Source organism: Callorhinus ursinus, unplaced genomic scaffold, assembly GCF_003265705.2.
Source record: "Callorhinus ursinus isolate GAN/ISIS: 27379988/994484 unplaced genomic scaffold, GSC_fseal_2.0 scaffold14, whole genome shotgun sequence".
Lineage (NCBI taxonomy): Eukaryota > Metazoa > Chordata > Mammalia > Carnivora > Otariidae > Callorhinus > Callorhinus ursinus.
The window spans coordinates 9,593,880-9,621,805 of NW_027397076.1; the positions used below are offsets into that span (position 1 = coordinate 9,593,880).

A 27,926-nucleotide genomic window follows, 5' to 3' on the forward strand; every position below is an offset into this window, starting at 1 on the left:
CTCAGAACTGACTGGAGCTGTCTCACCCCGTCGCGGAGTAGTGTCCAATTTCCCAAAAGGGAACCGAGATCTCCACCGCGGAAACCGGAGCTCCAGGGCCTGAGAGAGGGCTCTCCCTCCCGCAGATGACTCCGGCCCTGGTCTCCCGTCGCCTCAAGGCCTCTTCGGAGGACTCGGGCCTCTCGGATCTGCTCCCCGGAGCTCGCCGCTCCTCCAGCCCGGCTTCGCGCGGGCGCCCACTGTTCCGGCCCGCAGCCGGCAGGCCAGTCACCAGGCAACAATCACCAGCTCTAAGGGCCTTGGGAAGGCCTACCTTGGGTGCAGGTCCTTCCCCATTCTCTCCTCGCTAGCCTTAAGAGCCCAGGACTGTGGCAGGTGAAGGAGATCGCCCGGTGCCTGTGGGCGGTCACTCACCTCTTCTCCTCTTTCCCGGGAGGGGCGGTGCTGGGGCTTGTTTCCCCCGCCCCCCCAAACGCTTCCTAGGTGCTCCTGCACAGCCTCAGAGCCTGGCTGCTGCCACCGGCTTTACTCCATAGCCTCCTGCACCCGTGCGGCCTCAAAGGCAGGAGGCGGAGGAGGGAAGGGGGAGGGGAGGGGAGGGACCGGGGAAGAAGAGTACGGGAGGGGGAAGAAGACCTAAAGACCGGCCGGCCTGGGCATGACGTCACTTCCGGCAGGTTCGGAAGGGGCGGGCCTATGCGCCTTGGGCCCCGCCCCGACCTGGTACTCGGGGGCGGGGTTACGAGTCACGGGAGGAGCCGGAGCGCGAGTTGGTGGCGGTTTTTTTGACCCCGCGGTTCGGTAACCTTGGCAGCCAGAGCCGGCTTCCCGGGCCCGACCGAGCTGGCCGAGTTTTGTGAGCCGTAACGGTGCCTTCTGCCGGAAAAAGAGGACAGAGAGCCCTATAGATCCTAACCAAATGTGTCCTGAAGGGAAGGGCAGCTCTCAGGAGCGGGTGGTTTGGGCTTGGCTCCCGAGGGCCCGCCCTTTTCCAGCCCACCTGCCCTTCTTCCTGTCCTGGGTGAAGAATCGCACTCCGCTTTTTCCCGAGCTACTCTCTCTGGGCTGTCCAGGAAGGCAGTGCTTCACAAACATTAATATGCGCACGAATCATCTGAGGACTTTGTTAAAATGCGCTTTGGATTCAGGAACAGGGTCTGATACTCTCCCTTTCTAATAAGTGTCCAGATGACGCCAGGCTACGCTTAGAACAACAAAGGGTTAAAGGACGAGGTGGCAATCACGAGAATCATATCCTTAACCCAGCCTACTTGTTTATGAAGGTTAGAGACACAGATGGTCATACCCTTGTCTTTACCGATCATAGACTCAGCCTTTTGCACCCCACTCCACCCTACCCTTTTACCCACTCGCCTATCACTCCCTCGCCTCCTCCTCTAATTGCTCCCTTTTCACTCCTCACCCTCTACCCCTTACTCCTGTCTCCGCACGATTCACAGGGTCTTCGGCTAATATTTCAAGGATAAACAGATGGACAGTTTCTGTTATGAAAGACATTTGAAGGTGATGGGGCTTTTATTTGTCATTTTGTCATAACATCAGAACATTATGTAAAATTGGGCATCCTGTTTCCAGTCAAAGGAGGAGAGAGCTTAAATTCTTGGATTCTAATAACAAAAGACCTAGAAACAACAGTCTAGATGTTTCAACTTATTCCCTTATTCTTAAAATTGTTTAATTAAAAATTCATTGGGGTAGAGAAGAATGAGGAGTGGCTGCTAATGTATGGGTTTCTTTTTGAAGTGATGAAATGATCTGAAATTAAATAATAGTGATGTTGCACAACTTTGTGAGTGTACTAAAAAAAGAACTATTGAATTCTACATTATAAAAGGGTGAATTCTGGGGTGCCTGGTTGTTAGAACAGGTGACTTTTGATCATGGGGTCATGAGTTCACATGCCCCACCTTGGGCATAGAGCCCACTAAAAAAATAATAATTTAAAAATAGGGACCCCTGGGTGGCACAGTTGGTTAAGCGGCTGCCTTCGGCTCAGGTCATGATCCCAGGATCCTGGGATCCAGTCTCACGTTGGGCTCCCTGCTCATTGGGAAGCCTGCTTCTCCCTCTCCCCACTGCTCATGCTCTTTCTCACACTCCCTCTCTCTCTCTCAAATAAATAAATAAAATCTTTTTTAAAAAATTTAAAAAATAAAGGTGAATCTGTGGTATGTGAATTATATATATATCAATGAAAAATTTTACTGTCTCCAATTAATTGAAAAAATGTGTATATGTATATTATTAAAAAGTTCACAAATATATATAATAAAAAGTGAACACAAAGGTTAATTGTTTGAAAGTTAGCCTTCTAGACCTTTCTATTTATTTACATATATTTGTGTATAATTCAGGAATTCATTTTTATATAACTAAGATGATAGTGTACACATTTTCTACTTGCTCTTCATTTTTGTTTTGTTTTTCCTACTTAATGAAATCCATCCATGCTATAAATCTCATTCTTCCAAACTGGCTGTTTAATATTCCACAGGAAGGCTATGACATAATTGATTTAAATGTTCTCAGGTGATGAATATTTTTATTGTTTTCAGGTTTTCATTATTCCCACAAACTGTTCCTTACAGAACAACTGACAGATAAATTGATTAGTTTTGTTCAGCTCCTTGACCCAGATCTCTTTCATAAGAGCTTGCCATTGGTCAAGAAAGGCAAAAAGAAGAAAGAAAAAGCAAAGAGCCTCATGAAGCCACAACTATAATAATCAAGACTCCAATGTGTGCGTGCATTCCTTTTAAATATGCCCTAAAATAATATTCTTCAAGATTAAGTGTAACTAGTAGTTAATCATGTAACACTGAGGGTATATAAATTCACACAATAATCTATTTCATATCAGTGAAGCAAGTTCCTGGGTTTACTCTGTTTTTATTGGCAGACAAACATGGTGCAGTCTTAGTAAATAGATTATGGTTTACATAAGATGGGAGGAAAAGAAACTTAAGAGAGACACTGGCAACAGATACGCCATATAAAAGCATAACGTTGTCAAAACTGGGAAACTTACATATTTTTGTGTAATCTAAATTTGTAAGAAACATGTTTAATTTTTTTTCTTTTCAGGATGCTCTGGTCCTTTTCAGTCAGTTATGGGGTGGTATTATTCACTCCCTTCAGACTCAAGTGGAAATAAAAAGGAGATATCATTTATGAACATACAAAGACTATTTTACTGGTTCTGTTGCTGTTGATGCAATATTAAGTCATCCCTGGCAAAATACATGCCTAAGTAGTGCAATGACACCTCTCTTCTTAAAGGAGTTTGTCTTTGCCACGTTCTAATGAATCATAAAGTATTTGAACTAGTAGGAATGAAGCTATTGAAAAATGAAAAGGAATTAGAATTTGAAGATTCAAACAGTAGTCTCTACAGTTTTCTAGACAATAAATCATCTTACATTTTTTGCAAAAGAAGAAAAGGATTCTGGGAATGGGTTAACTGATGAAATAAAAGCAAAGGAATCTTTAAGGTTAGTGTTAGCCAATATACTGTAATATATTGTGTTTAGACTCTAACAGAACAGGCTTCATTGAGCTCAACTTAAATGTTATGCTTTCAGTTTTATTCAGAAGCCAATAAAAGAAAAGCCATGTGAAAATTAATCCATGTCTGTGTTTGCTCTAAAACCGTTATGGAAGACATTACCACATAAATTTTTTTCAGAATTTATACAAGGAAGAACTTGTATCTTCTTTGATGAATTATATGCTTTATAATTTTGAAAAGTGACTTAGCCAAAGTAAAAATAGCCAAGGTTATCTGGAAACTCACAGTAAAAATTTTCTATTACATCATAGTAATCATGTTAACTTTAGAATTAGTATATATTCTTTCTCTTTATTTACAATCCTAATTTGTCCTCTTCTGGTGACATTCTATTATCTAATAAATTTTTTACTTGTGTTTTTTATTGTAAGCTCCCTGAAATCCTTTGTGGAAATAGGGAATGTCTAAATAAGTTTTAATAAGTTAAAATGTATATTTGAAATTTGATCCCGCATATAATATAATAGAAAAGTCCACATATTATTTCTTAACAGACGAGGAGATGAAATGATTTCAAATCCTCTAGCACAAGAGATTGGTGAGGAAAGAATAGAGGAACCTATTCATACAATGAGTGGGAATATGGCTTTACCTCCAAATATCATAGTTGATAAACCTGTTCTCTCACTTTCAAAAAAAGGTAATTTCAGTTTTCATTATTTTTTCCAGAACTTTGTAAGGAAGAACTGATTTTTTAAAATATTTAGAACAGTTTTAGGTTCACAAAAAATTGAGCAGAAAGTAGAGTTCCCATGTATCCCCTGCCCCCATAGGTATCAACATCCTGTACCAAAGTGATATATTTGTTAAAATCTGTGAGCCTACTTTGATACATAATTATCACCCAAAGCCTATAGTTTACACTAATGTTCACTCTTCGCGTTGTATATTATACGGGTTTTGACAAGTGTATAATGACATGTATCTGCCAATAGAATCATACAGAATAGTTTCATTGTCCTAAAAATCTTCTCTGCTTCACTTATTCATCTTTTTTTCCTTCCCCCTAACTGCTGGTAACCACTGATCTCTTTACTGTCTCCAAAAATTGACTTTTCAAATATGATAAAAGTAGTGTATTTTGTGTATTGATTCTCTACACCTCTATTAGTGTTTCCTTCTACGTCACAATTATATCACACAAGACCGGTGAGGCAACATAGATCCAATAACACTTGTTTTTTACAATGACCATGATCAGATTAACTGAGGTGCTATAGGCCATACTACCAGAAAAAAGACATGTAGACTCATTACCAGTCCTTACTCTTTGTAATCCAAGACCATCTTCTACGACCCTTCCCAAACATCTCCCTACCCTTTACCTTTCAGGACAAAACTAAGCAATCTGTTGCTCTACTTCTCTTTACTATTTACTTCATCTACTTGTGGTTTTCTCCTTATGATGCCACTAAAGGTGGAAAGAAGAGCCCCATACCCAGGGCAGTTAAGAGGGATGCATACATAATTCATTAATGGTTACATCTTTTACTGCATTTGGTCAAACCATTACAGAAGCAAGACAAGAATGATTTGCATCTTGGAGGAGCAAAAGATGATAATAATTAGGAGATGTGTGATAAGGGAAAGACAAAGTGCCCAAAGAAAGGACAATAAGAAGAGAAGTGGGACTGGAAGAGAACTCTGAGGAATACTAGTAGACACTCAGAAGAAGAGGAGCCAAGCAAAAGTGATTCTTATCTACTACAAATAAAAAAAAAAGTTGTCCCATCATTTACCCTTGAGGATATAAGGTACCTCTAGAAATTCTTAACTAAAGATGGGTGTAATTTATCAGTAAATATGTTAATAAAAATAGTTTCCAGTTACTGGGCCTTTCCCTTGCTAAGCAATCTGTTATGCACTTTGTATGTATTATTTATAATCTAACAATAGGTCTGTAAAGTAAGGGTTAAAACTCTCATTTTATAGTTAGGGAAACTGAGACTCAGAAGGATAAATAAATACATAAGGCACAGTAGGAAAAGAAAGCTGGCATTCTGATGTACTTTTTGAAATGTTATTATTATTGAATATGAAACATTCAAATAGTCCTACAGGTTTTATTAACGAAAACTAGGAGTTCCCTACCCTTCTCCTCTCACTCATGTCCCCCTCCCCAAGACAACAATTTACAACTTGTATCTCGTATTTCTAAATAGCATGCTTATAATGCCATCTCACGATCTTTTCAGTTTTAGGTACATCTATTAATTTTCTACAGAGGAGAATGATGTTTTAGGTCTCTTCCCTCCCTAATATATATCTCCCAAACACTTCATTTTTTTAAATTTTATTTATTTTAGAGAGAGTGAGAGCACGAGTGGTGGAAAGGGGCAGATGGAAAGGGAGAGAATCTCAAGCTGACTTGGCACTGAGTGCAGAGTCCACTCAATCCCACGACCCTGAGATCATGACCCGAGCCAAAACCAAGAGTCAGACACTCAACCGACTGAGCCACCCAGGCCCTCCCAAAATACTTTAAGTGGTACATATGTTTTTATATACTCTTTTATATGTGATATATTTAACAGAAAATGTTAGATGAAATTAGGAGGAATATGTGTAGATTTAATACTATTGCATTTAGCCAATAATTTTAAGCATTAAGTCACAAAAGAATAAATTATTAAGATTTGTCAAAATTAAAAAGAGAGTTTTTTATGTTAAAACAAAGATCAGCCAAGTCTGGGAACCACTGCTTTAGTTTAGACTGATTATTTTATAGATAAAGAAACAGACTTAGAGAAATTAGGTAATTTGCCAAGTTTCCACACTTAACTAATGACAACAAGATTCAGACTTAGATTTCCATATTTTTATCAGTGTTTTATCATTATTGTTGCAGCAAAGTATTGCTAACATGAAATGAGAATGAGTGAAATGTATTTGGTATGTTTGCTCTTTGTCACAACTGAATGTGTCAGCCTTCAGAATAGAAAAACAAAAATTATTTTAGTTGTTCTTTCTAACAAAAGCATAGTTTTCAGAGGAGTTTTTAATAGGTTACTAATAAGAAATCTATCTTCAGGGGCGCCTGGGTGGCTCAGTCGTTAAGCGTCTGCCTTCTGCTCAGGTCATGATCCCAGAGTCCTGGGATAGAGCCCTGCGTCGGGCTCCCTGCTCCACGGGAAGCCTGCTTCTCCCTCTCCCACTCCCCCTGCTTGTGTTCCTTCTCTCGCTGTGTCTCTCCCTGTCAAATAAATAAATAAAATCTTTAAAAAAAAATCTATCTTCAAAAGTCTTTTAAATCTAGTAGTTTGGGTTTGTTGTTGTTGTTGTTGTTCATTTTTGTTTGTAAAAAGCCTTGCAAAAGATAACTAACTTTAAAATTGACCGACTGCTCTTGTATTTAATGTAAAAAAAAGTTCACTTGCTTAGAAGATAAATTTTCAAACCAAAATTTTTTGGAGAAAGTGCATTCGGAAGTTTCTCCAATTTCTAACAAATTAGGCATGCATGGAGTTTTCGTTGTTGTACCCACTGAAATCTGATTTTTCTGTGATCCTCAAGCACAAAACAACCCCATCAGACATATTAACAGACATAAAATTAGGAATAAAACAATATAGACACTATCTGGTTTAATAAAATTAAATAATTAGCTGGCCAACAAGAACATTTAAGCCATTTTCTATTTGGCAAAATATGACTGGTTAGAGGTCCGGGCTGGCTCAGTTGGCAAAGCATGTGACTTTTTTTTATGTTTCAAGTTTTTATTTAAATTCTAGTTAGTTAACATATAGTATATTAGTTTCAGAGAAGAATTTAGTGTTTCAACACTTGCATATAACATCCAGTGCTCATCACAATAAGTGCCCTCCTTAATATCCATCACATATTTAGCCCATCTCCCCCACCCACCTCCCCTCCAGCAACCCTCAGTTTGTTCTCTATAGTTAAGAGTCTCTCTTATGGTTTACCTCTCTCTCTTTTTTTTCTTTCCCCCACGTTCATCTGTTTTGTTTCTCACATTTCACGTATGAGTGAAATCATATGGTATTTGTCTTTCTCCGACTCATTTCACTTAGCATAATACTCTCTAGCTCCACCCACACTGTTGCAAATGGCAAGATTTCATTCTTTTTGATGGCTGAGTAATATTCCATTGCATCTGTACACCACCTCTTCTTTACCCATTCATTGGTCAATGGACATTTGGGCTCTTTCCATAATTTGGCTATTTTTTTTCAAAGATTTTTATTTATTTATTTGACAGAGAAAGACACAGTGAGAGAGGGAACACGAGCAGGGGGAGTGGGAGAGGGAGCAGCAGGCTTCCCGCTGAACAGGGAGCCCAATGCGGGGCTCAATCCCAGGACCCTGGGATCATGACCTGAGCTGAAGGCAGACACTTAATGATTGAGCCACCCAGGCGCCCCCATAATTTGGCTATTGTTGATAAGAGCATGTGACTCTTAGGGCTCCTGGGTGGCTCAGTTGGTTAAGCATCTGCATTTGGCTCAGGTCATGATCCTGGGGTCTTGGGATAGAGCCCCCCCTCCCATTGGGCACCCTGCTCAGTGGGGAGTCTGCTTCTCTCTCTCCCTCTGACCCTCCCCTCCTACTCATGCTCTCATTCACACTCACTCGCTCTTTCAAATAAATAAATAAATGAATAATCTAAATAAATAAATAAATAAATAAATAAATAAAGCATGTGACTCTTGATCTCAGGGTTGTAAGTCCAAGCCCCACGTTGGGTGTAGAACTTATTTAAAAAAAAAAAGAAAGGCTGGTTAAAGGTATGCAATTGGCAACACACCTATATAAATTTCATCCAAGAAATAGGAGTATTAGTTCCTCTATTTTTGAGAAAAGCCATTTCTTAATTTCCAAATAACTGTAGAAACTACTTCACTTGAGCTGAGGACTGCCAGCAGTGGTAAAGCAGTGTGATCACTGCAGGTTTCATTGCAAATTTGCGTTTGTTTGGCACGAACAGTTAAGGTGACCCACCTTTGCTGACATTTGTTTGCTTTTTACAGTTATTTGGTTTTTTACTAATAATATCATGACTAATATTTCATGTGTTGTTTTAGAAATGTTAGGGTACAGAATAGAACCTCTCCCTCATCTCTGTGGGGTAGGTGTCAGGAATGCTGATATTCCGAGGAGTATCAGCTAGAGCAACTCCACTGTTAATATGTTTTACTTGACTTCCAGAATATGTTTGGACAAAGGTTTCCTCAGTGGAAACAAAGTTTGCATCCTACTGAACACACTGTACTCCTCCTACCAAAACATTTGCACACTTAATGAAATTGCCTGTTTACTTACTTGTCTTTATTCCCACTAGAGCGTGAGGTACTTAGGGACAGTCCTTTCCTTGTTCATCATTGTATCCCCATTGAGTGGCACAGGGCCTAGCTGTTGGAAAGTGTGTAAATGTTTAATGGATGAGCGGCGCAAGTACAGTCTCCTCATTGAATAAATATTTTCTTTTTATATATAGATTCTATACATACACACCTATATGCACATATATGTGTGTATATAGGCCATCCCAAACACTGGATAGACTGTACATTCATCAAATGCAGAGTCTATCCCCCTTGTATCCTGCACTCAGCACAATGATCACTGAGGATGAAGTGCTTCATAAAGATAACCACGGTGATGGTATGTGTTGCCACAATAACCTTCTTGAGTTTGGGAGGGGCCTGGGTGGTTCAGTTGGTTAAGCGGCCGACTCTTGATTTTGGCTCAGGTCATGATCTCAGGGTCCTGGGATCTAGCCCCGTGTGGGGTTCTGTCCTCAGTGGGGAGTCGGTTTGTCCTTCTCCCTCTCTGTCTGCCCCTCCCCCACACCCCCCTGCTCTCTCTCTCAGATAAATAAATAAATCTTTTAAAAAATATATCCATCTTGAGTTTGATTTCTCTACACAGAACTAGCTATTCTGTTTATCATCACTGCCTTGGGCTAGTATGTTCTAGACATGCACATTTCTCTGCTCTGTCTCCTTCAGATCCTTGTTTAAATATCATCTTTCCAATGATAGTTTCCACACATCTTATTTAAAATTGCAATACTACCCCATCTTGCACCGCTTCTCTTCTTTTCTGCTTAATTTCTCTCCATAGAACTTACCACTAACCAACACACTACATATTTCACTTTTTGTTTATGTGTTTGTTTGTTTATTGCCCCCTCCCCCGCCATAGAATATAAGCTCCATTAAGGTTAGGATTTTTGCCTTTTTGGGTTACCATTATATCCTTGGCACCTAGAACAGTGCCAAGCACAAAATAGGTCTCAATAAATATTTGTTGAATAAATTAATGTTCTGCCTTGATGCTCTTGAAGAATACTCTTTTTTCCAGATTTGGACTTATTTATAATATATCTACTTGTATTTCTCAGTGACTTCATAAAATTTGCCTTTGCCCATTTCATAAGTGGCTATCCTAGTCTCCTTACTTACAGTATGGCTGCTGAAGGTCCACTAGTTTTTATGTATTTTTTTCTAACACCTGTTCAGTGCCATGCCAAAAGTTTGGTACTAACAAACGCGGACTGATTGATTAGAGGCTATTTATGAACTCAAGTTTTTACTAAAATATTGTTAATTTGATTCATTTTTGGTCATTAACTCAAAGGTAGCAAACTGAGATGCCTTTAGGAGCCAGACAGATCAGAAATCTAGGGAGTACTTAATTATCAAACATGTAAACATATATGTACCATTGTTTTGCTTGAAATGTATGGCCTTCTCAGGCTATTTTTCCTTTTCCCACTTAACACAGAAATATAAATATGTATAGGGAAATTGATTTTTACTATAGTAAAACCAACAGAAAAGTATCAAAAAAAAATGGTAACTGAGACCCTGCCACACTGTTAGGGATACAATGGAGTGGTAGGGTTTGTGGTGAACTGGAAATGACATGCCAATTCAAAAGGGGTATCCATTAATTCATATCATCTCTCTGTGGTCAGGCATTTGAATTCAAGCCCAATGTTTTATGAGATCTTGTGATTTTTTTTATAGGGAAGCTTGAAACTCAACATTTTACATGAAATCTGTCATTTTTATACAAGTTAATTTTATTCGAAATACTTTATAACCAAACAAACCATAGCTGTGGTCCAAATTCAATGCATAGGCTACCAGCTTGGGAGCTCTGCAAGAGATTTACTATAGCTACTACTTCTATAATTTTGTTTGATTTATAGGAAAAACAAAACATTAATTATGATCTCATGATTAGGATAATGAAAAATTTCATTAACTCTTAAAAGGAATAACCAGGGAGCGCCTGGGTGGCTCAGTTGTTGAGCGTCTGCCTTCGGCTCAGGTCATGATCCCGGGTCCTGGGATCGAGTCCCACATCGGGCTCCCTGCCCAGGCGGGAAGCCTGCTTCTTCCTCTCCCACTCCCCCTGCTTGTGTTCCTGCTCTCGCTGTCTCTCTCTCTCTGTCAAATAAATAAATAAAATCTTTAAAAAAAAAAAGGAATAACCAAAAACCCAAGTTAAGATTAACCTACTACTATATTTTAATTTAAAAATAAGAAATACAGTTATCTGTGCTGCTTACATAAAATTGTAATTAGGTAATCTCATGTTCTCTCAGGTACAATAATTCATAAGCTTGACTAGCAGTTTTTTGTATTTGGAATTAACCCCTTGTTGGCTTTAAAAGCTAGATCAGGGGCATCTGGGTGGCTCAGTCAGTTAAGCAGCCAACTCCTGATCTGAGGGTTGTAAGTTCAAGCCCCATGTTTGGCTCCACGCTGGGCATGCTGCCTACTTAAGAAAAATATAAATGAATAAATAAATAAATAAAAACTAGATCATATTATTTTATAATAGATAATAAAATCAATATGGCTCATGACTTTGATGTCTATTTAAAGGTTAATTTTGGAAAGAAAAATTGTAATTTAGTAAATTTAAATTATCTTAGCATTAAATTCATTCATTATATCATATTAAGGTAACTTTTATATTATTTAGATATGGAAGAATTTTATAATATTGGTTGAATGTGTGTATGTTATCAATCTGATGGTTACTTACTTTTGTTTCTAAACTGTGGAAGATGTTTGGAAACAACAGACATTTCTATGTATTTTTTGACCGATTCACCTTCCATTCTTGGAAAATATGTTGAAGCCTCCTGTTAAAACACAAAATCTTCAATTAAGTAAAGAGGAGGATCTTATTCTCTCAAACACTTGATCTTATTCTCTCAAAGAGGTTATTCCAAGCTTATGTTTACCTGGTAAGTGACCATTTTTTTAAAAGATTTTATTCATTTATTTGAGAGAGAGAGAGAGAGCACAAGCAGGGGGAGCAGGCAGAGGGAGAAGCAGGCTCTCTGCTGAGCAGGGAGCCCGATGTGGGGATCAATCCCAGGACCGTGGGATCATGACCTGAGCCGAAGGCAGACACTTAACCGACTGAGTCACCCAGGTGCCCCTGTAAGTGATCATTTTTATTGTTAAAAAATTTATAACTAAGAAATCCTTTCACATATTTTGCCCTTTATATGTTAAGTTGTAAGAACATATCCATACATATAAACTGGCATCTCTGTTTTATAATCACTGTGAATTCTCATTTGATCTAACATAGAAAATCACTGGTTATGACCTGTGAGATCATTGGAAATCAGAGTGGTTTCATTCATATGAATTCAGTAATGACTTGTCAATCATCCATTCCCTGTGCCACCCTGAGTGTTTTCCAAAGTTTCATCATTCGTTTTATGACCCTAAAATAATATAACCATCACAGTTTCTACCAGTTTGTTTATTCCTGCCCTAAAAGACTCTTACCATCTAGTAGAAGTGATATTCATGGAACAAAACATTACAGTCCAACGAGATAAGCCCTATCATAAAATCAGCCTCATTTGTAGAGATGTTCAGGGAACCATATAACCTGAATGAGGCTCCCTTCTCCTTCCTTCCTATCACCAAAGTATTTGTCGCTCCTGAACAAACCAGCTTCTAGGAACTCTAAGTCTAAAACCTTGGGTACTATTCATGGAGACCCTGATATCTGATGCCTTCTCCCACATGGGCCAAACAAGAAAAGAACATTAGACTCCAAGGCTGAGGACCAGAAAGTTTCAGATCCTGGGAGGAGTTTGGTGATCAGGGACATGTGGACCCACTTATAAAGTCAGCTGTGGTCCTATTTGCACATGGTTGGTTTCCCTAATTCACAATGGGCCAAGAAAGACCCACACAAATGACTGAGTCTTCCCTAGCCCTTGAGACAGGGAGAGTATAGGGACACTATCAGAGAAACAGGATTTCTTTAGACACTTCCGCAGGGAAGAACAGTAAGTTGGCCTCATATCAGTTGGCACTTCCAGGCAGAAAGGGTAGGCTATCTGCAAGAGAAAGGTAATTCAACTGCCATTAATCTTTTCATCTGCAACATGAGGATCTAGAAGATAGTCACACCTAAGAAAATATTTGAGGAAAGATTTCAATCAGACTACAAAGAATAGGCAGATGGAGACAGAGAAGGAAGAAAACAGCGTGGGCAATGAACTTTAATCTGTGACCTCCTACTATTTTCTCTTCTCTCTGTGTACCCACATGTGGTATGTGTACACACACACACACACACACACACACACACACACATTAATTCCAAGTTGACATGGTAAGACTATGGAAGAATGTATAAAATACAAGTGCTAAATAAGAAGCCAAAACAAAAGGGACCCAGTATTAAAGGAAATTAGAATAAATACCAACCTATCGCTATAAAACCTGGGTGTTCAGATGGTGGCCCATGAGGAAAAGGAGGAATTAAAGGCATCACTGAAGAGAGGGAGGAGTGAAAGGATTCTGAATTTCTTATTTTACTCAGGTGGGGAGATAAAAAAGAGAAAACGGTATGTGGTGGAATAGAAGTGCATCTTGATTGGGGAAATATTTTGGTATCTTTATTTCAAATAATAATAAAACCACATGCACCTAATTATTGGAGAGGGAAAAACAAGGGAATCACTCATGGAACTGAACAGTGCAGATGAACTCCTCCGAACAAAATCTAGGAAAACTAGAGGGGCGCCTGGGTGGCTCAGTCATTGGACGTCTGCCTTCGGCTCAGGTCATGATCCCACGGTCCTGGGATCGAGCCCCACCTCGGGATCCCTGCTCAACGGGAAGCCTGCTTCCCCCTCTCCCACTCCCCCAGCTTGTGTTCCCTCTCTCGCTGTCTCTCTCTCTGTGTCAAATAAATAAATAAAATCTTTAAAAAAAGAAAACTAGAAATAATGAAAAGGTGGCAAAAAATATTTTAATTCCTTGAAAATAAAGGTACAGAAAGCTGTGGTGGTATTTGGTGAAGAGAAAAAGCTATTCCCTCTAATTTACTCCTATAATCATCCAGCAAAAAATATTAAAATTATTCTCTCAAAAGTAGTCTCTTTAGATTTGGTTAAATATACGCTAGACTTTATTATATTTTATCAAACAGTTTTTAGGTAGTTAAATGGAAATGTTAACTATTGATTTGTTTTGTTTGGTTTTTACCTCTGGAGTTGACAACTGGTTTATTAATGCAGCAATTAAATGTTTGGCTATTTCCCTGACCAGTTATAGTTAGAGTTATTCAGCAGTTAGTACAAAATGGAAAAGACAGGATTGAGTATACAGAAGAAGATACTCTTTGATGTTGTAGTAAAATACTATATCAAGAGAGAGATTGCCTATTAACTGGTGAGTGTTCTGATATTCAGTTAGGAATTATTGAAATTTTAGGTAAAAGAAGATATGTAAACTTTAGTTTTTTGTAGAATAAAATATTTTTTAAAAAGATTTTGTTTATTTTAGAAATAGAGACAGCAGGGGTGGGGGAAGGAGCAGAGGGAGAGGGACAAGCAGACTCTGAGCTGAGTGTAGAGCCCGACACGGGGCTCAATCTCATGACCCTGAGATCATGACCTGAGCTGAAACCAAGAGTTAGACCCTTAATTGTGCCATGCAGGTGTGCCTAAAATATTTTTTTAAGAGTTATTTATTTTGAGAGAGTGAGAATGAGAGAGAGAGAGAGTACATGAGAGGGGGGAGGGTTAGAGGGAGAAGCAGGCTCCTTGCTGAGCAGGGAGCCTGATGCGGGACTCGATCCAGGGACTCCAGGATCATGACCTGAGCCAAAGGCAGTCGCCTAACCAACTGAGCCACCAGGCGCCCTGCCTAAAATATTTTTAAAGATACAAGTTTCATGGGGCACCTGGCTGGCTCAGTCGGTGGTGCCTATGAATCTTGATCTCAGGGTCATGAGTTCAAGCCCCACATTGGGCGTAAAGCTTACTTAAACAAACAAACAAAAAACAAATAGAACATTTAAGAAACTGAGTATTACATTTTAATATTTTTCTTCAGTGGTGTCAAAGTACTTCTTGAAGTCTTTTTTCATTTCACTAATGTTACCTACCATGTAAATTGCACTATCAAATGTAACTAATGTAGTATAGGACATTAGATCTAAGGTAACTATATCACAGGGGCATTGTAAGAAACATATTTTAATATAGCATAGGATTAGAGAGCTGAGGTATTTGGAAATATTAATTTCTGAAGTAGTAATTTGGCGATCTTTTACCAAAATAAAAATTGAGTGACATAAATCATGTCACTTTTTTAGCTATGTAGGTAGCCATGTAATTTCATGTTAAAAACAAAATACTATTTGATAATGCTGGATGTAATTATGCAGGTGTTTGGTATATAGAATTATAAAGATTTATTCATTTATTCTTTGAAAGAGAGAGGAGAGAGAGTGTGTGGGCACGTGCGAGAGTGGGGGTGGGGGCTGGGGGCGTGGACAGGAAGAGGGAAAGAATCCCAAGTCGACTTCTCGCCTAGCTTGAGCCGGGCAAGGGGCTCGATCCCATGACCCATGAGATCAATGACCTGAGCCGAAACCAAAAGTCAGTCGCTCAACCGACTGAGCCACCCAGGCACCCCTGGCCTATAGAATTATAAAAATAATTTCCTGTGTGTTTGAAATATTTCACCATAAAAACTTCTTAGTGTAAAAAAGAATCCACAAACCAAATGCAATATCAGAGCGTTATAATTGACTACCAAATATTACAATCTCCATTTTTTTGTATCCCATGAAGCAACTTGAAACACGTGAAGCAACATACTGTATCTAAGATTGTTACATTAGAGAAATATGAGGGCTACTTACCTTTATGCCCTATTGTATCAGAACCAAACACCCACAAGTTACAAAAACAGGTGAAAAAAATTACAATAAGTTTTACAATTTTCTGGTCTTTTTAAAAAAATCATTCAAGTTAAGGTTAATCTTTCTGTTTACAGTATAATAACAAAACGGTGGTCCTTAAAACTCTTGTCAAAGCAGTTTTGCAAATGAGATCATTATTAAAATTATGGGCAGAACAACTGGTCTGGTTTTTACTGAAGTATCACTCTGAGATATTCAAGGTATCTCTGGCATTTTGCCTGGGCACATTTATTACTAAGCTATTTGCGTCCAGCAAAAAGGCAAATCATTCACTTAATAAATAATTTACTGAGTACCTGTAATGTGCAAAATTTGAAGGAATGCTGTTTTTCCATACCCACTAAAAAGAAGAAAGCAGACTTAAAACACTATCAATATTTGCAAGCATACTGATTCATTTCTTCAACCCATTTCTGGTGCATTACTATGTGCCAGGTGCTGTTATAGGTGGTTAGAATACATAAGCATACAAAACACAATGATGCAGGCCCTTGAGGAGCTTATATCCAAATGAGGGACAACAGACAACAAAAAAATACACACAATAAATCAAGTCATATAGTTTATAGAAGGCAATACTTGCAATAAAAAGGGAAAAAGAGCTGGTTAAGGGGATTGAGGGTGCTAGGGTGAGGCTGAGCAGGAACTTACAGTATTAGGGTGGCCAAGATTGACCTCACTAAGACAGTAAGAGTTGAGCAAAGACTGGAAGGGGGAGAGAGAATCAGCCAAATGCCTGGGAGGGTAGGATAGTGTTCTTGGGTAGAAAGAATGGTTCTTAGTGCAGAGGACCTAGAGGTGATGCATGCCTGGGTGCTGAGGAACAGCAAGAAGCGGTGAGCAGAGGGGAGAGTAGTAGGAGGTGAGGTCAGAGAGGTGGGGGCTGTTATAAGCCACTGGAGAGATGTTGTTTCTGCTTGGAATAAAATGGGGAATCACTGGAGGGTTTGAGAAGAACAGTAGTCTGATTTGACTGACATTTATAAAGATAATCCTGTCTTTTATGTTGAGAATGTGTTGTACAGCGGCAAAGGTAGAAGTGGGAACACCTTTTCGGAGGCTGTTGTAATAATCTGGGCAAGAGATACGGTGACTTGAAGTAGAAGAGTAGCAATAGAGTTAGTAAGATAGGGTCAGATCCTTGATGTCTTTTGAAATATCTTAGAAAAAGATTGTCTTTCAGCCTCACTCTGTATTTTAGTAACAGGCAGTGACACTTTTAGTGGTGTTATGTCTCTAAAGCATCTACAAGAATTGTTCCTTCTCCAATTTCTTTGTTTAAACAAATTCTGATGTCACAAGAAACACATTAGCTCAAATTTTGTACCAGTTCTATCAACCTTAACTGAAGTTTCTTTCCCATTATTTCAGAGAAAAAGATGGCTTTAAGTATATATAATGGAAGCAGTTCCCCATTTGTGAATTTTGTTGTTTTGTTTTAAGTAAATGCTATGCCCAGTGTGGGGCTCAAACTCACAACCCTGAGATCAAGAATTGCATGCTCTGCTGACTGAGCCAGTCAGGTGCCCCACCCCCATTCATGAATTTTGAATGAAATATATTCTAAAAACTCATTTTTAAGTCAGTTGTTATTCTGTACCTAGTTTTTCATCAAAATAATAACAAAGGGAGGTTAGGGCCCAAGTTACATAAATCTTTAATTCTACTGTCACTAAACCAAAATTCATGTGTATGATTTACTTGTAAAATAGCCCCCAGATTCCAACTAGGAATTTAGAATGAACATTTCCTCTGCCCTCCTCTTCCTTATCACTTAACTTCTGCATATTCTTCTTTCTCACCCTGCCTCCTCCTTTGGGCAAATAAATGATCTTTCCTACCTATGGCCGAGAAGTATGAAAGAAGTTTTTCATTTTTTACTTCCCTATCTTGTCAGAACTAGCAGTGTCATAGAGAAATTCACTGGTTCAAATTTTGTAACAAGCCACAAAAGAACTTGACCCCGGGGTGGAGGAAGTGGGGGGGTGGGATTCAGGAAGCAGGGGGAAGGGCTTCTGGAGACCGGGGCTGGGGTATTTCAGGGAGGCTGAGATAGGGCTATTTATGATAGGGGCTCTCAAACATGCTAAGCTTTCCCCTGTTACATGGTTTACCTATTCTCTCTACTCTCTGTCTGGAACATTTGTCTCCCAAACCTTCTTACGGCTTATTCCTTCACACCTGTTAAGGCCTCTGCTTAAAATGTTACCCTCTCAGAAACACAGAAGCCTTCCCTAAAACTACCCATCTTCTCTGCTCTAGCTTTTTACCCTGCTTTATGCTTTCTTAATGGCACTTAACCCTGCCTGAAATTATATTATGTATTTGCTGATTTTTTTAAATTGTCTTTCTCTCCCAAGAGAATGTAAGTTTCATGAATTCAGAACCTCTTCTTTTTTCTTCTTCCTTTTTTTTTTACTTCAGAAACTTGGTCTGTTTATTCATCACCTAGGACAGTGCCTGGAATTTTCACTGAATTACAGAATGAATTAATGGGGACAGCTCCATGACTGGAAATTGGCAGTACACTTGAAGCTAATGGATAGGTATTCCAGGGTCCAGGATAAAAGAGCTGCGTGGACATGGAGGTTCAGCATTAGTATGTCTAGGGAGTGCCCTGTATAACAATATTAGCTGTTGGATTATTTACCCCAGATACATAATCTAGGATTACTTTTGTGTAACCCAAACTGGAAAAGGATATTTATCTTTTCTTAAAAAGATTTTATTTATTTATTTGACAGAGAGAGACACAGTGGGAGAGGGAACACAAGCAGGGGGAGTGGGAGAGGGAGAAGCAGGCTTCCCGCTGAGCAGGGAGCCCGATGTGGGGCTCGATCCCAGGACCCTGGGATCGTGACCTGAGCCGAAGGCAGACGCTTAACGACTGAGCCACCCGGGTGCCCCAGGATATTTATCTCCTTAAGATAATAAAGTTTTAATGTATTTTAAAGCAACCATTTATATATGGACCATGTAATTACAATGTAAGATTATTTAGACCACTGTTATTATGGAAGTACAAATAACTTTCATTATTATAAGAGAGCATTACACTAAGGATTGGTTAACCTAGTTTCAGTTAAACTACATACATGAAAGTAGAAAATAGAATTTGAAGAATTCTAAAACAGTTTCAAGTATTTATACCCTTTATAATTCAGAGGCCTTCTGCTACCCGCCCCCCTCCCCATCTGCAATCCTCCTCCCCTACTCATTGGTCAAAAATATTGAGAGTTTTTTTATGTTGGATTCCTGGCTAGAAAAAAATTCATATTAAATATTTGAAAATACCTGTTTTTGTGTAGACTCCAGTTACTTTATTGGATCTGGTTGTAAGAAACTTAAGAAGCTTCTACATGGAGAAGATCCAGATGCCATATCAGGTATCGATTCAGGTTTGTTCCGTCTTTATCATCAGGAGACTATTATAGCCAAGTAAGTTGGAAAGGAGCCGAGGGTGAGTATGTAATAAATATATAATGTTATAAAAAGTAGTTACATGAAGGTTATTTTTTTGATCTCCAGAGCAAGTTCTTCTGTAGTTCTTTTTGAAAGCCTTTTGTCTGATTACCTTTCATCTAAAAAGGTGAAAATTTTCTCTCTCAATGCTGCTTCCAAGTCTCACCTCCCTTTCTGCCTATTACCTACCTGCCTGTTTCCTTGCTCCTGGGCTCTCTCTCATCTCTTTTTCTGACTCTCTCAGATTTTTTCTCTTCTGTGTCATTCTCTCTCCCTTTCCCTTCTCCTTTCTAGGAAATGACCTAGTTTGATAGAGGAACCTGACCTTCCCAGTTGAATAGATGCCATGAATTGTTTCACTTGATGTCTTGTGGCAATTGATCTAATTCCTTAGTTTAGATTTTCTTTAAACTACCAAATATTTTCAGTATAAATTTCCTAAGATTGTCATGCGAGAGACAAAATAACATAATAGATCTAACTGTGGGTGCTGGGGCCAAATTACCCAGGCAGGTCACTTAACCTCCTTGTGCTTCCGCTTCCTCGTTGACAAAATGGGAATAATAATGGCATCTACCCCACTGAGTAATTATTAAATATTTAATATTTATACTCAATATTAGTATTGTAAATTTAAAATATTACAAAAATTTAAATTGTATTATTATTATTTAAATATTAAATACTATTAACATTTACTATTACTTGATACTAATATTGAGCCCTACTATGTGTCAGACACTGTGCTGAGCATTAATATGGACTTATAAAATTATTTTTTCTACACAATATTTTTTGTAGGCATTATTATTATCCCATTTTATAGGTAAGGTAACTGAAGCTTTAGAGAGAAGTTAATTAACTTGGCAAACTAGAAAAGTGGGTAATATTTTTTTCCTTAAAAAAGTTTCTGAGGGCGCCTGGGTGGCTCAGTTGGTTGGGCGACTGTTTTCAGCTCAGGTCATGATCCTGGAGTCCCGGGATCGAGTCCTGCATCGGGCTTCCTGCTCAGCAGGGAGTCTGCTTCTCCCTCTGACCCTCTTCCCTCTCGTGCTTTCTATCTCTCATTCTCTCTCTCAAATAAATAAATAAAATATTTTTAAAAAAGTTTCTGAGGCATTACTAACTTTTGGAAAAGCATTTATAGAATAGGACATAAATTTATTTGCCTGACTTACTTGGAACTTCTCAGCTAATAGATTTTCTCTCATTCCCTTCTTCGAACACAAGGTATATGACAACAGGTATGTTGTCTGTTGGATGCAGTTAAACAGCAATACTAAAGAAGTATTCTGAACTTAGCGTCTGGAATCTTCTTGGATTAATTCAATCATATCTTACTAAACTTCATTTGGCTGCCATTACTACGTTAGCTTTTTACATTCAATTTCTCATTACTTTTGGCTTTTGAGGGAAGTGGAGGAGTTGTAGGCATTTAATATTTATTTCTGTTCAACAACATGCTTTAAAGAGAGATAATGAATATAAGTGCTCGCACAGTGCGATGTGCATCAAGCATTTGGAAAGTGAAAAATGATTTCATACTATTTTCCCCTAAATAGCTTAACTATTTTGTCTCTTCTTGAAGTTTATCCCTTATTGAGTAAAACTGTCAGATTATATCATTATACAATTTAATTGAATTTTTTAAAAGATTTTATTTATTTGTCAGAGAGAGAGAGAGAGCACAAGCAGGGGGAGAGGCAGAGGGAGAGGGAGAAGCCAGCTCCCTGCTAAGCAAGGATCCCAGTGCGGGGCTCGATCCCTGGACCCTGGGATCACGACCTGAGCTGAAGGCAGATGTTTAACTGACTGAGCCACCCAGGTGTCCCTTGAATTTTTAAATTCTCTTTCTGTTTTATGTTGTGCGCTCTTTTCCCTATACTTGAATTGATTACTTAAATTCATGAGTGTTGTTTTATTTTTTATTTTTTATTATTTTTTTAAGATTTTATTTACTTATTTGAGAGAGAGAACATGTGGGTAGAGGGGCAGAGGGAGAAGCAGACTCCCTGCTGAGCAGGGAGCCCCACACGTCGCTTGATCCCAGGAACCTGGGATCAAGACCTGATCATGACCAGATGCTTAACTGACTGAACCACCCAGGCGCCCCATAAGTGTTGTTTTAAAATGCTCCTGATTTCAAATATTCACGCATCCATCTACTCAATTATTCACTAAACATTTTTTGAATTATCTACTATGTACCAGACTTTGTATAAGCACCAAAAAATACAAAGATGGATAAGATAATGTCGCTGCTTGCAATAAGCTCATGTACCATTGTTTTTTGTTTTGTTTTGTTTTGTTTTTAAAGATTTCATTTATTTATTTGAGAGAGAGAGAAAGCACATGGGGGGGAGGGTCAGAGGGAGAAGCAGACTCCCTGCCGAGCAGGGAGCCCGATGTGGGACTCAATCCAAGGGACTCCAGGATCATGACCTGAGCCGAAGGCAGTCGCCTAACCAACTGAGCCACCCAGGCACCCGCTCATGTACCATTGTTTAAAGTAACTGACACATAGTAGATACTCTAGATATTTGTTGAATAAATTAATTCAGTGAAAGAATTGATGTATGAGAGAGATAACCATTATAAATCAATCACAATAAAATATAATAGGGATATGGTCAAGCCAGAGGAAATCATGGAAGACTGGAGGAGGATTACCTGATCTTGTTTGAGGGGATCAGGCTAGATTTGTGGAAGAGATAGTGCTTAGTAGGAGCCTTAAATAATTAGATGTTAATTAAACCAAAAGAGTAGAGAAGGGAAGGATATTCTGGACAATGGAACATTGTGAGCAAAAACAGGTAAGTGCTAGTAACTGCAGCCAAGGGGTGGCAAGAATTGAAACTAGAGAAATAGATAGATGTCAGATATTGAAGGGTCTCATTTAGCAACCAAGAAATTCACTAGGCAGTGGAGCCTGGGTGGCTCAGTCTTTAAGCGTCTGTCTTCGGCTCAGGTCATGATCCCGGGGTCCTGGAATCGAGACCCCCATTGGGATCCCTGCTCCGCAGGAAGTCTGCTTCTCCCTCTCCCACTCCCCCTGCTTGTGTTCCCTCTCTCGCTGTCTCTCTCTCTGTCAAATAAATAAATAAAATCTTTAAAAAAAAGTTCTAAAAAAATAAAAGGAATTCACTAGGCAGTTGGGGAGGCATTGAAACTTATTTTCTTTGTAAAGATTTTATTTATTTATTTGACAGAGAGAGAGAGAGCACAAGCAGGGGGAGTGGCAGGCAGAGGGAGAGGGAAAGGGACAAGCAGACTCCCTACTGAGCAAGGAGCCCAATGCAGGGCTTGATCTCAGGACCCTGTGATCGTGATCTGATCTGAGCTGAAGGCAGATATTTAACCAACTGAGCCACCCAGGCGCCCCAAAACTTATTTTTAAGACAGTGACATGGCTAGCAGCACTCAAGTGGCTCAGTTGGTTAAGTGTCTGACTCTTGATTTCAGCTCAGGTCATGATCTCCACATCATGATCTCACTGTCGTGAGACAGAGACCTGCGAGGGCTCTGTGCTGGACATAGAGCTTGTTTAAGATACTCTCTCTCTCAAGGGGAACCCTCTTACACTGTTGGTGGGAATGCAAGCTGGTGTAGCCACCCTGGAAAACAGTATGGATGTTCCTCAAGAAGTTAAAAATAGAGCTACCTTACAATCCAACAATTGCGCTAGTAGGTATTTACCCCAAAGATACAAATGTAATAATCCTAAGGGGCACCTGCACCCCAATGCTTATAGCAGCAATGTCCACAATAGCCAAACTATGGAAAGAGCCCAGATGTCCATCAACAGGTGAATGGATAAAGAAGATGTGGTATATATACACAATGGAATATTATTCAGCCATCAAAAGGATGAAATCGTACCATTTACATCGACATGGATGGAACTAGAGGATATTATGTTAAGTGAAATAAGTCAACCAGAGAAAGACAATTATCATATGGTTTCACTCATATGTGGAATTTAAGAAACAAAAGAGGATCATGGGGAAGGGAGAGAAAAATAAAATAACATGAAATCAGAGAGGAAGACAAACCATAAGAGACTTTTAACTAGGAAACAAACTGAGGGTTGCTGGAGGGGAGGCAGGTGGGGGATGGTGTAACTGGGTGTGGGCATTAAGGAGGGCACGTGATGTGATGAGCACTGGGTGTAATATGCAACTGATGAATTACTGAACTCTATGTCTGAAGCTCATGATGTACTATATGTTGGCTAGTTGAAGTCAAATAAAAAAAAAAATTTCTTTCTCTCCCTCTGCTCTCCCCCCGCTTGTACATGTGCTCTCTCTCTCTCTCAAAAAAAAAAAAAAGACAGTGATATGGATAGATTTATTTATTTTTTAAAAGATTTTTTATTTATACATTTGACAGAGAGAGCCACAGCGAGAGAGGGAACACAAGCAGGGGGAGTGGGGGACGGCGAAGCAGGCTTCCTGCGGAGTGGGGAGCCCGATGCGGGGCTCGATCCCAGGACTCCGGGATCATGGCCTGAGCCGAAGGCAGATGCTTAACGACTGAGCCACCCAGGTGCCCCTACATGGCTGGATTTATGTTTTAAATAGAGCATGCTTAGCAGCAGTATGTAGAATGGGTTGACAATATTCTTAGGAAATATTACACTAGTCCAAGTGAGAAATGATTTAGTCCTGTACTCTGGTAGAGGCAAGAAGGATGGAGAGGATGGGACAGGTTTGAGAAATATATAGGAAGTATAATTGGCAACACTTGACTGCTTCTGGGGGTCAGGAAGAAAGGTGACCCAAAGATGACTCTCAAGCTTCCAGGTGGGGTGACCGCTGCCAATCCAGACAGAAAAACAGGAAGAGGAGCGTGTTTAGGGAGATTTTTTTTTTTTAAGATTCTTTCTTTCTTTCTTTCTTTCTTTCTTTCTTTCCTTTCTTTCTTTCCTTTCTTTCTTTCTTTCTTTCTTTCGTCAGAGAGAGAGCACAAGAAGGGGGAGCGGCAGGCAGAGGGAGAAGCAGGCTCCCTGCGAAGCAAGGAGCCCGATGTGGGACTCGATCCCAGGACCCTGGGATCATGACCCAAGCTGAAGGCAGACACTTAACCATCTGAGCCACCCAGGCGCCCCTAGGGAGATTATTGAATCCAGCTTGGCCTTTTGATTTAAGATACGTGTCGTGTGGGACATCCTGGTTGAGCTTTTTGGCAGGGCAGTTGGATGTGCACCATTGAAGCTCAGGGGAGAGATAAGAGCTAAACCTAAATCTCTGGGAGCATGTGGAAACTGAGGTCATTTGCAGTACATTGGGTAAAATAAGGATCCAAGAATAAAACATTAGGGAACACCAATAGTCAAGGGGCGAGTAAAGAGGAACCTATGAATGAGACAGAGAAGCAATGTGAGGAAGGGAATGAGGTGAAGTCATGCCCATAAAAACCAAGGAAATGTAGCATTTTAAGGAGGAGGACTCCATGCGGCAGATTCAGAATGCACCAACTCTCTGGAACCAATTAGTGGAGAGCTGATTCAGCAGTTTGAGAGACAAAAACCAGGTTGCAGTGGGATGAAAGGGAATGAATGGGTAAAGACATTAAGAGTGGGTGTACAATAAGGGGAAGAGAGAAAAGTGGACAATAATTGGGGCGGTGCTGAGTCAAGCCAGAGGTTCCAGTAAACTGATCTGCTGAGAAGAGAGCAGAGGACATGTGCTCAAGGGCACAGACCAAGGGTGTGCCTAGCACAGGAGGAGTGATATTGGAATAAAGATGACAGTGTGTGTGGATGTAAATAAATGTGTAGGTTCAAGGTGGAAAGTTGAGAGAGATCGTCAAGTGATGCACTCATTTTCCTTGACAAAGTAGGAAGAGGAGATACTGTCTGAGGAGTTGGACCAATGAATCGATCCTGTGAGAAGAGGGGGATGGTTTGAAATAGACAGTCAGGGGAATGGGAAAAGCAGCTGAGAAAGGACAAATAAATGAATTGATGAGGAATTCTAAGCACCCAGATGACGTAGATTATAAATTTTAGTGGTGCCAGTTTATACAGTATGATTTTGTCGGCAGCACTTACTGACTTGAATGCCAGAGTGGCAAAGGTAGATTCAAGCATTGATGAAGAGCTGGGATTTTGGGTCATCAGGTGTTGCAGGATAGGAGCACATGCGTTAGTGAGAAAGTGGTTCTAATGTTCGATTCTGTGTCTAACTCGGGAGAGGAAAGAAGAGGTGATGGACAAAGAAAGGTGGCACGTAAGGATTTGACGTTCTGAGAATGACAAGAGTCGTGACAGCTCTAAAGCTAGTATATAATAGTGGGAATTAAGATAGGGCTGATACTAGTAATACTTACACACCTAGACCTGAGGTTACTGAAGGCTTAATGAGGAGAAAGTACAAAAAGTTCGGCACATCGGCACATTTTAAGCTACTACTATATTGTTATTTGAAGGATAGTAGATTCCAGATAGAGGGTTGGGTGCAGGAGTTTAAATTTTCAAAGGCAGTATAATTCCAGGTATCACCATAGGTGTGTTTAAGTAAAAGCCATTATAGTGAAGATAGATAAAAACTCTCAAATTGATGGCCTTCAGGATTTCAAAGCCTACTCTGATTGAGAATTGCTTTGGTGTATGTGGAGGCAAAGGTGTCTTCATCTGTAGATGAGCATCAGGAGAGGCTTAGTTGTATATGCTAAGACAGCTCACAGAATAGTGAAAAAAGCACCACTCATGTTCATGAAATTATTTGTTTGTGTTTTGATCATGCCTCTGATGGGGTTCATGACATGCCACCCCAAAATATGGCACTTGGCATATTGGATACTTTACACTGAGTCTGAGAACATGGCAGAAGCACGAAAGTCACCCTGACCTCCTCCCCTCTTGCCTGTCTCCCCTGACAAAAGCCATAAAACCATCCTGTTAGAGGTGCCCTCCTTCCATTCAAGGTAAAGGAGCACCTTTATCTCTGAAAACAAAGGGACACCAAGAAGAGTTGGAACAAACAGGCTGTGCTAAGTTTTCCCCAGTTTATTACAATTATCTAATACTCAGCCTATCATATTCTTCCACAACTGTCCACTTGTCATCAAACCTACAATAAAAGTGCAGAGTACTGTTACTTTGAGTTTTCATTTCCTTGTGGAGGTTCCTGTGGCACACAAAACTTCATTTGTATGCTTTTCTCCTCTTAATCTGTCTTTACCAGTTTACTTTTGAGACCCAGCCCAGGGACCCTAAGAAGGTCAAGGAAAACTTTTTCCTCCCATATACCTCCAATTTATTAGCCATATCACTTAAATCCCTTGTGTATTTGTCTTGAAACTGGGATAGGAGTTCCTTGCTTCTCTTACTTTATGGAGACATTTTGAAGATCAAATGAAATAATGTATGTAAAGTAAGAGAGTATATGTTTTGCTACGGAACACTTTGTAAAGAAGCAGTTTTATTACCCTGAGGCAAAGAAAAAATAAGAAGTATCATCCACCATATTCTGGAAAAAAACAAGTCCAGCATAAGGTCAGTTTGGATATGTACATTTCAGGGTTTTTGTTTTGTTTTACTTGCTTTTCCAACTTTTTTTTTTTTTAAGGTTTCACATTTTGCCAACACTTGACAAAGAGTTTGGAGAAAAAAGGAAAGGACAGTAAGGACAGTTCAGTATCTTCACCAATTGGCTCTTCAGATTAATAGTAACCTCAGCATCTCTTTGAAACAAACAAACAAAAAAAGAAATTAATTAAGGAATTTCAAAAATACCCTCCAGAAGCTTAACATTTCTGGGGCAACAAACTACAGTTTGTAAATACAAACAACTCTCTGGTGGTTGTGTCTCAAACTGCTATATTTAGACTTCAGAGACAGGGTAGCCTAAAGATTGTAAGTGTGATTATGCTTAAAATATGTTAAGGAAGGTGGACAAAAGGTACACACTTCTACCTGCATGAGTCACAGGGATATAATACACAGCATGGTGACTATAGTTAATAATACTGTATTGCATATTTGAGAGTTGCTGAGTATACCTCTAAAAAGTTAAGAAAGTTTTTAACTTTACAAAGGAATACAAATTAAGTTCATGTATGCTGATTCATTTAATTATTATGCCATTAAAATCACTCACTAAATGTGCTATTATTGGGGGATGGGTACAGTTAATTTTCTTAAAAATTTTTTTTCCCACAAAAAAGGATCATTTCATGTATTTGTTCTCTGAAGAAAACATGCACTTTTCCTCAGTATGTATTATTTTTAAGTTACTCTTTTAGGCTACTGTGAATCATCTAGATAGGGTAAGATTTTTTAAAGTAGAATGTTTTAAAAGTCACAAATTTAAAATTCTTTAATATTTAAAACCATGATTTTGCCTTCTCTCTCTTAATTCTTCATTATGAAAAGGTTTCAGAGGCTGAAATACAGTGTACTTCTTTAAATCATGTGCAATTTTTGTGTGTGTATGTGCTTATGGTGTTTTTCTAGGAAGTAATCCATAGCCTCACTAGATTCTCAAAGGGTATTATGATCTAAGCACATTAAGAACCACCGAATTAGAGAATCAACACTATCGATTCTGTCTTCAGAGAATATACTAAAGGCCTTTTTGATATATATGTTTTCCAAATTTTGCTTTTGCTTTGTGGATAAACCATTATTCTCAACGTTCAGATA

General features: G+C 39.2%; 2 protein-coding genes across 5 annotated transcripts in view; one reads left to right on the top strand and one right to left on the bottom strand.

Annotated features, from left to right (window-relative positions):
- Positions 1–653, bottom strand: part of SCYL2 (SCY1 like pseudokinase 2) — a 60,593-nt gene extending 59,940 nt beyond the window's left edge. The window contains exon 1 of one of the 4 annotated variants that reach the window (XM_025882397.2): positions 415–653. The gene's annotated coding sequence lies outside the window, so the exon portion shown is untranslated. Of the gene's footprint in view, positions 291–313 lie in introns of those variants that run through there. The other 3 variants (XM_025882399.2, XM_073900435.1, XM_073900436.1) reach the window with 3 other exon arrangements.
- Positions 126–27,032, top strand: LOC112831064 (DEP domain-containing protein 7). The gene is given in 21 exon segments (XM_073900879.1): positions 126–266; positions 678–837; positions 840–893; positions 3,103–3,124; positions 3,126–3,276; positions 3,279–3,455; positions 3,457–3,512; positions 4,084–4,229; positions 4,700–4,738; positions 11,634–11,816; positions 12,663–12,665; positions 14,100–14,135; positions 14,138–14,248; positions 14,251–14,319; positions 15,779–15,807; positions 15,892–16,017; positions 19,126–19,150; positions 19,153–19,203; positions 26,851–26,897; positions 26,899–26,970; positions 26,973–27,032. Coding segments are annotated over 21 exon segments (1,758 nt in total).
- Positions 27,033–27,926: the final 894 nt, after the last annotated feature.